Below are 9,889 nucleotides of genomic sequence, written 5' to 3' on the forward strand. Positions count from 1 at the left end.
CTAGCAGCAGTTGGGCAGAGTCGGCAGGAACTTTCGGAAGAACTTCCTGAACTCTGTGTTGAAGACGGTGTAGATGATGGGGTTGAGGGCGCTGTTGACGTAGCCCAGCCAGGTCACGATACTAATGACGAAGCCAGGGATTTCACACTCTTCGCAAAGAGCCCTCATCGTGTGCACTACGAAGAACGGCGTCCAGCAGAACAGGAAGGCACCTGTGGATGGACGGATGTCAGATGTCACACATAAACATATTGTCGTCCTTTAACACTGGAAGGAAACGCCACAACTATGACTAAAACAATACAGAGGAACGATATTGTTATTTTTGCTGTAATGCCACTGATTAAGTGCCATTCACACTATGGACAATAACAATAAAGTTTTAACAATCGTTCTAATTCTGTGAGCATAAGTTTGTCCTCACCACAACTATTACGATTAATGACAGTTGTTTGAGCTTATTCGCAAGTTTTCCTCATATTGTTCGTAATACTGCTGATTAAGGCCCGTTCAAACCAAGGACGATAACTATAACTTTAATAATTGTTCTTATTCTACGAGAATGGGAAAGCTCACACCACAACTATTATGTTTACGACACAGAGGAACGATATCGTTGAAATCACTTTCAGAACGATTTTTTTTCCTGAACAATAAAATCATTAACAGCCAATCAGAATCCACTCAACGTTAAAGACCCGAGCATTTAAAGTGACAGACGACAAAATTACAGCGCATGCTTATAATAAACAGAATGAAATCAATTGGTGTGGGCGCTAATATAGTTATAGTTCTGCCATGACAACTCTCTGACTGTTTGGCGTGGTAATGGATATGACCATGTTGATATGTCTGGTCTTGCCAACACACACACAACACACTGCTGTGAGCAAGTAAGACTATACTGTAGCATTCATGAATTACCCGTAGCAGATCTATACAGGTGGAGCTGGGGAAGGAGGAAGGTTGCATTGTTAAGGCAAATGCTAACCAAGTGTTTGAAGGTTGAGCAGCAAGCTCATTGGCTACTGATACAGCAGGAACCAATCAGCTGTGCCCTATAGAGAATGATGTGATTGCAAGCGTTTGAGTTAAGGACCAATCAGCCTGCGCCATCTAGATTTCCGTTATTTATATATTTATCATTCTTAGTGTGAACAGACTTGAAAATCAAAATCAAACAGCACACTGTAAACAAAAAAGTCCATAATATTCATAATAAACTGGATAAAAATGTAAAAAGCCAAAGAAATAAACAGGATCACATGGATGATACAGCACATTGAACATCTAACCCGGTCCTCTTCATTTTCCAGGCTTTTAAATTGCACTTTGAAGGCAGTGAATCCCTGCAAGACTTCACTAAAATGAATTTCTCAAATGAGCAGGAATCAGAGATATAAGTTATTTTATTCACTTCTACTCAGACGCTCTTGTCAGAGGAATATGAAATATGACCCTCCGATCTGTCTTTCCCGCTCCCACTAGGAACCACAGATCTATCATCCGTCAGAAGTGAGAGGACAGGTAGGATGGCTGAAAGTCACTGTAAAGGACGTTACGTTTATCCCTGGAGTACCTTGGCTTTTATGCTTTGTTTTATATATTTTTATATGTTTTATTTTTAAAAAATTATCTTTTGAACATGACTGGCCATTTGCATTGTGGCTCTTCTGACATTGTGCAACTTACAACTTAGCCCAGTTTTAAAGTAAACGGGAATTAAGTACAATACTACATATTTTTGCATGGCACCATTAAACCTATTTGAAACATAATTCTACCTATTAAATAAATATTTACAGAAGCCTCGGACCAAGAGTAACGGTTGAAATTAATAACCTCAATAACCTAAAATAATAAATAATCAATAACCTTAAATCCTTTAGACGTACAGTATACGTAATGTTGACATTTACACTCCTTTGGATTTTAAGAGAGAACCTTATGTGAATATATTACTTTGTTAGTCTTTTCAAACCTGAGCTAAACAGCACGTGTTATACATATCAAATAAAATAATCATAATAAATTAATGCAATTTAAAAATCACTATTTTGTTATTAATGATTAAGTAGTATTTCAGTGGAAACATTTTTATCAAGTTACGTGAGGCAAATGTTAGAATAAAGGATTAAAATTCATGCATTCCAACAACTTCAGCTCACGTTTTTGAAAACAATATTGGATCATTGAGGGTAAACGTCATGTTATTCGACTGCGTTTTTCTTGATCTTTACAGAGAGCTCACAACCTTAAGAACAACAAATGCTGCAACCAAATAAAGGACAGTGAGGTCTAAACTAGCTGGCAGTTACTAAGCTTCTAGTGTGGACTTCTGAACAGTTGGTGTGACCCAACCCTGACCTCTCTCTCACTCTTCTACCTCCTCTTTCTCGCCTGTACTCAGATTGACAAGGAGTGAAAGGGATTGCCAAGTACTGTCAGTACTGTACACGGCACAGGTACAGCACTGGCGCGTCTCATGAACCCGTGAAGAGGATAAGTGCATGTCTCAATGTGACGACGGCTGCCCCCACTCTGCCTGCTGGACTAAAGTGAGGCTTACATCATAATCGGATTGGAGGATTGCCGAGGAATGATTAGCCAATGAGGGCCAAAGGAGTTCCTCGTTTCAGCAAACGTGCACAGGGTGTTTTTAATCACTCTATGCCCATTTTAAAAGTGAGAGACTATATATTTTTTTCTCTTTGTTTGATTTGAACTCACAACGCCTCCAAACTGAGATTATGGTGCATTAAATCAAAGCTATGAAAAGAAATTGAAGACATTCCTCATTCCTTATAAAGAAAACATAAAAAATTAGTATTCCCTAAATAGGCTGAAACGTTGTTTCTTTGCTAACTGCCAGGCAATGACTCTGTCCACCTAATTTATTGATTACAACTATGAAGTGCACAAAATTGCTGAAATTAAACATTTAAACAGTATTTAAAAAATAATAAATGATCCGCCAATTATTTTTTTAATGATAAAAAAAAAATTCTTGTAAATTATTAAGCATGTGAAGTTCATTTTCAATCCGCAAATTGATGTCTATAAAAACGTTAAATAAATAATAATATACTTACACTATTACATACCTCGGGTCGCTAGTGACCCTACACACTTTTTAAAAAATAAAAATAAAAAATTGTTATATTGTTCAGAATGACTGGATTGAGGAATACTAAGAAGATTGATGTCTAACCTTAAAAAATGAATGAGTGGGAGGAAGTGAATAACGTCCCGGGTCGATAAACACCCGAGGTATGTGTTTTAAGGTTAATAAATGAATTAATGTAGTCTCTGAAATAATACAGTGTCATAAAAACTAGAGTATAGCAAGACTTGTCAACTTTGACGTGTATTTCACATCAACTAACTTACCTACTACAACGGGAAGCACCCTCATTGCTTTCCTCTCCCTCCTGTTTATTTTCGCCCCCTTCCTTTGCCGGTTCTGGTTTTGATCTTTGCAGTTCCCAGCAGGATAGGCGAGCATGGACACCGGATCTGGGCTGTCAGGATCGGGGTAGTGATCGTGGTCCAGGTCCTCCGTGTCAGTGAGGTCTTTCTCGATCACAGGCGGCAGAGGGGGGGGCAGGCCAGACAGGGGCGGGAGCGAGGCGGCGGCCTCCTGAAGCTTTCGGCAGGTCTGCATGCTGTTCCTCAGCCGGGCCTTGCGCGCCTCTTCCCAATTCCTCAGGCCCCGGAACATCCCACAGTACAGCAACAGCATGATGGGGCACGGCACGAAAAACGAACAGACGGAGGAATAGACCACGTAGTTGTTGTCCTCCAGCTTGCATTCGCTGTTGTCCCGGTTGGGGACGTCGTTGATGCCGAACATCACGGGGGAGGCCACGGCTAAGGCCAGGATCCATGTGGCGGAAAGCAGGACAATCTGTCGCTGGTCCACATGTTGGCGGTTGTAGTTAAGCGGGACAAAGACTGCGATGAACCTGTTGCAAACCATGAGGTATTATAATGCAAAACTATTTAAAAACCTTTCTTGACCCTAATCAACACCTTCCTTTCATCTTTAAATGCTAGCTGGTTGAATCTCTCATTGGCTAATTGAGTTGACCCAATTGTGTGTTGACCTGAACCCTCATCTGCTACAGATAATACCACTCGTATCCAACGTGTGTGTATTTTAGAACGTGGTTTCACAAAACCTGTGAAATGTCCAGGTCATAATTCTCACCCCAAAATTCAAACATTTTTCATTATTATTATTGTATGCCTATAGTAAAAAAAGAAAAGAAAAAGAAAACTACCACTTTTGGTACAATAATTTGGGGCAAAAAGTCCTTAAATGTCATAAAAATAAATTGTGTGTGTGTGTGTGTGTGTGTGTGTGTGTGTGTGTGTGTTCTTTATGCAAAATAAACTAAATGGAAAAAAAAATCATTATTACTGTATGCCTATTATATAAAAAAAATTGGAAACTACCACTTAAAAAAAGTACAAGAATACATAAAAAATATGGGGCTTAAGTGCTTAAATGTCATACATTATTTAATAATAATTTTCTAATAATATGTATTTTATGCTAAGTAAAAAAATATATATTTTGGGGAGTGAAGTATGATATGTGAGAAACACATAAATGTCAGATTCATGCATTATAATATATTTATGCGTGTTTCTCACATATCATACTGTTTTATTTAATAACTGTTCTCTATGAATCTCAAAGCTGCATATCATCTCCATATCAGTGATAGAAGAAGCCACTATTGCTGAGCGAGTACATTTCTAAACAGGAGTGTGAACCCTGAGGCATCTCCCGGCTCTGGACGCATATGGCTGTTACACGAATCAAACGCAGCGGTGTCCGTGTATCTGTTCTCAACACATTGCTTTTTCATGCTGATTCTGTGGCGACTTCTGCCAAGTGGTGTGTTTGCAGCCTTTCCTTGCATAACAAGTTTCATGCTGTTGTATCTCCAGAGCGCCGCCCTGAGCATATATCTCATTAATCTCTCAAAACACCGTCTGTTGAGCCACACTGAATGGCAGGAGGGACGATAATGACCCTCCGGTTGACTCGAATCGCAAGGCCAGCGACGGCGGGACAGTCTAACGATGAATCCGGTGTAATTCCAAGATATGCCATTTAGTTATTCTGAATACATTTCTTTCTGCCTGTATTTCTACCAGTCTCTCTTCTTTTAAACATAGCAGGAAGCTATGAACTTTTATTATGAATGCTATTTCATCGTGTCTTCAAACAGAACCACAATTAGGAAGGTAACCTGCTGTGACCCTTATCGCTCTCCAAAATATAAAACCATAGCTGTGCAAAAATCAGTGCACTGCATGAATTTGATTCATCGATCCTCGCCCTAGTTCAGGCGTCAGACTTTAAAGGCATGTTTTACGCATTTCGTGTCTGCCACACACACAGTAACCGCAGCCGCGATCACCACAGTGAGTTTTTCCTTTGATAACGACTATAAATAAATAAAAATTTTTAAAGTGGGTGCAAACTATTTCAGCATGATATCTAATTTGCATTAGGATGGAAAACATGCTTGCAAACAAATGGTAATACATTTTCTCTAAGTTTCTTTTTACAGCTGGTATTAAGATGTGTTTTGGTCGATCTCCCTTGTCTACTTGGTGTTTTAATCTGTATTTAGTCTCTTTTGTCTCTTTATTTAGTCTCTTTTGTCCACTTTTGACCACTTCTGTCCAGATTTCTTCAAGGGGAGGGTTTATGGGCGAGTAAATGTATGGGATTTTCAGATCTTTCAATAATGAATGAAATAATCTCACGCAGTTTACATATGAACATGCCCAGAGACGATGGAAAAACACACGGAGAGCATCAGCTTCAGTTTCTGCTCTGACAGACACAAGACCAGCCGAACGCTGTCAGTGTGTGTTAGAAATCAGGAATGGAGAGAGAACATTGTGCTTGGTACATTTTTCATCTTCAAATCAAACTTGGGTCTTCAGCCGATAAAGTTTAAATCTGTCTAGCTTGAGCTCTTCCCATAATGTCACTCATTAGATCAGTAGACGGAGAGAAGACGGTCTTCTGTGGCTGTTTGAACACATTCGTCCACATGAGCGTTTACACTACGAAAGCAAATATATAGCGAATGTGTTTTCAACTATATCTGGAAGTGGTGGAACGTGGACAAGCTCAAAACGCATTTTAATACCAAATGTAAACAGGGCCTAAAGTGTAGCTATTATCTACTTAAACCATGCAGATTCAGTCCAAACTGAATTACAATTGACCGTTCGCAAAGACCCGCCCCCTTTAGTTACTGTTGCTATGTCCGACAAGCCACGTCGCTCTCACGCCCCACCCTGTTCTCACGCAGTAAAACACACATCGCGGAGCAGAGGACACTGACAGACAGGACAGACCAGGTCACTTTTGATATGAAACAAGTCTCAACTTTCAAATTTGGTCATTTTTTAAAGAAATTTCAACAGTAAATACAGTTTTGTGGCTCTTTAATGTGTCTGACAGATCGCTTCTGTTAAAACTGCTCGTGAACCGATCATCTCTTCCTTCTAGCTCATTTATAGCATCAAATAAACATGAATGAACATCAGAAGGAATGTTGTTTTAACCGCGGAAAGACGTCAGTACACTCCGTTTTTCAACGTTAATCTACTAAGACTGCTTTGTCGGACAAAAATGGCAGATTCGGCGGATGGCGGATTATGATAGGTCAGATCGTCTGTCAATCAAACTCCCTGCGAAGGGTCAATTGTTTTAATGGTTTTAGTTTTTAATTTTAGTTAACGATATTAACAGCTCGATGTCAGACCCACCTGTCTATGCTGATGGCACAGAGGTTAAATATGGAGGCGGTGCAAAGCATCACGTCCATCGTCATCAGTCCATCACAAAGGGTCATATTAAGGGACCAAACTCCATCCTGGAACTGAGAGGGAGAGAAAATCATCACTGTCTTTTGCTCTTTACTAATTTGTTGCTTGCTTCTCTCATACATGCCATGTTTTCCTATCATTTCATTCCCATGGCTCTCTGACCTCTTTCACTGCAGAGCGACTGTGCGAAACCTTAATTTCCCTATTATCCGCTTGGCGTTGTCACAACACACACACACACACACCACATGCTCTCAGGCTGATGGTAATTTAGTACCTGATGTGCATCATGTGTTCTAAAAAAAAAGAGATAAAACAGCAGAGAGGAGGATTTAATGGCATTTTAATTATTGGCCAGGAGATGAGGACAGATTCCTAATTGCTTTTTGGTAATGGCCTCTCTCCCATGCCAACGAGCACCGTTCCCCCTACAAGTGGAAGCCATGAGATCGTGGTGAGGGGACTCATGTAAAATTGTAATTAAGCCACGGCTGACTCACTGGAGCTTATTTTTCTCTGTGTCCTTGTAGTGAAGAGCCAGCCAAACAACCATGAGTCGTTTGCATCGCTCCCGGTGACCTTGTCTCCGCTGTCTGGGGCCCTCAGAATCCAGTCTAGGGGATACGGTAACTAGCATGGCCCTGAATGTCCGATCGACAGTTATTTTGGAGGCCTCTTTAGTGGAAGGCCTTGCGCCCGCATCCCGGAGTGACAGACAATGTGTGTTGTGTGATGTGTGTTCATGATGTCCGCTCTGGCAGAGACAGACAATCTCAGCAGCAGGGGGCCGTTGCAGGCCGGATGAATGCAAGTCTGCAAAGTTTTTCACGCAAGGGTAACAATTGAGCATTGATGCTAAGTTCGTCTAGCGCTTTTGTGGAACAGTGTCAGGTGATCAGATCGATTAAGTGTTAGATGATCTATAGTCAATAGATGAAAGGTTACTGTTATCATTGTTAACCATAGTATTGGCAAGCTACTACAGTTACTGCTGCTACAAGAAAACCGTTTTAGCTACTAAGTTTTACATTCATGTTTATGTATATATATATAGGCTATATATACACACACTTAATATTAAATATTAAAAAAATATATTGCATAAAAATAGCACGTATCAACTACTAAGTTTTACGTTCACACACAAACACACATATACACATACACACACGCTCAATATAAAATATTCAAATATAATATTGTGTAAATATAGCATGAAATCAACTTATTTTTAATTCAGCAATTCTTTATACATTTTAATATACATTTCTGACTTAAAATAAACTTGGTTTACAAGTACAGACATGTTAAAACCAGCATGAAAGTGTCCAATGCTCACAGTGGTTCATTTAAGATGATCACCAGGTAAACCAGCTTAGCGGGGTTTTACAAACCTGTTTGTTTTCTGGTCACCTTGCAAATACACAATATTGTGATTAGAATATCTAGCTAATGAATAATCTTAACTCACCTCTGTATACACGAACAGCGGTAATACCAGAACAGATAACAGCAAATCAGCAACAGCCAAACTGACTATGAAGTAGTTAGTAGTGGTTTTCAGCGCTTTCTCCGTGTAAACGCTCAGACACACCAGCACGTTCCCACATATGATGATTATGATCAATAATACCCCGAATATGAGCGCTGGGAAGTTGTAGTTCGTGGTGTGGCTGGAGATGGTGAGGTTGGCTGGCATGTCTGCCTCTATAATAACCTGTCATCTGGGAATCCTTTGATAAAACTGACCGTTAAAACCCGTTTCTTCTTAGCCATTATTTGAGCGCTCCTGAAAACTCCGACCCGCGTCCCATTATTTGTTGTCTTTAAAGGAAAAAAGACGTTGAGAGTCCCAGTAAGCTCTAAGATCATCGCTGTTCATTCTTCGTTGTTTGACGCAAAAGTTTTCTGTCAGGTTCACACAGCCCGAGCTCGCGCTTCTATTTCCATCCACCTGCGCGCGCGTCTTAAAGCGGCTTAGCGTCGCGCTGTTAATATCTGAGGCGGTTCATTATATTGACGCGAGGTTATTGAAAACGCTTATCTTTATAACAACATCACTTGTTAAAGTTAGTGAATAGGGCTGTAAATAAAGCCTCTCAGCGTTTCACCGGTTGACCGTCCGGTGTCTCTCTGCTTTAGTTTGACCGTAACGATCCACGGGAGTGATAATCTCGTCATCTCTGACGGGTGGGTGTGACATTTCCCCCGAGTGGCTTAAAGATGGAGGTGTAGGCTGAATCTTGCGTTCTTTCAACACTAAATAATCACTTATATTAGCCTACTTTATGTGCGTATAGGGGTGTATTTATTTGACTAGAGATAGTAAGCTAGGTCTTTATGTTTTTTCGACGAGCGTAACTTAAGTTGTCGTTGCCTCTCGTAGTCGTAGCACAGAATCAAAAGCCAACTGTCATAAAGACATTTTTTTTTTTTTTGTAATTTGATGCAAAGGTAGTATAATACTAAGTATAGTGTTATAAATGTACATACATTAAAAACAAATTAAATATGAAAAAACTTTGCAGGATTTACGATGCTGATGACCGTTATAAATAGTCATCACAATCTGTGAAAAGGGTCCATTGGTTCTGATTTGTTTTCAGTATATTTTTTCTGTCCTTGTATTATCTTTTTTTTTTTTCAAGATTTTAAATTAAAGTGTATATCATTGTGATATGTATGAGGACAAGTTAAAGTCCCCATGAAATCAAAATGGAAGTTTTTTAGCTTTTAGAATGAATATGTAAGCCTTATTGTTATCCATAAGCTAGTGTGCTCCAAAACAATGACAAAATGTGCATTTAGAAGATATAAGCGTTTAAAACTTACAATCTCTCACTTTCGCCAATATGAATCAATGATTTTGATGACATCACTCTGCACTCATCAGATTCTGTCCAATCAAATGCTCTCTAGAATCTGAAGCTCCTCCCCCTACATTATAATAGAATAGATGCTGAAGCTGGCTAAAATCAATCACTTCTTCACACATTTACTGTTTTCTACATGGTGAATGGCACAT

At 39.6% G+C, this 9,889-nt stretch overlaps 1 protein-coding gene across 1 annotated transcript; it reads right to left on the minus strand.

Moving 5' to 3' along the window:
• Positions 1-8,566, minus strand: drd4a (dopamine receptor D4a; the record flags this gene model as incomplete). The annotated part of the gene is made up of 4 exons (XM_081355565.1): positions 8,336-8,566; positions 6,805-6,917; positions 3,391-3,965; positions 1-212 (listed from the first exon to the last, which is right to left on the minus strand). The coding sequence occupies exons 1-4, from the start codon at positions 8,561-8,563 to the stop codon at positions 1-3; spliced, it is 1,128 nt and encodes a 375-aa protein (XP_081211691.1). The 5' UTR covers positions 8,564-8,566.
• Positions 8,567-9,889: the final 1,323 nt, after the last annotated feature.

This window comes from Scardinius erythrophthalmus, assembly GCF_964197995.2.
Source record: "Scardinius erythrophthalmus genome assembly, chromosome: 24".
Taxonomy (NCBI): domain Eukaryota; kingdom Metazoa; phylum Chordata; class Actinopteri; order Cypriniformes; family Leuciscidae; genus Scardinius; species Scardinius erythrophthalmus.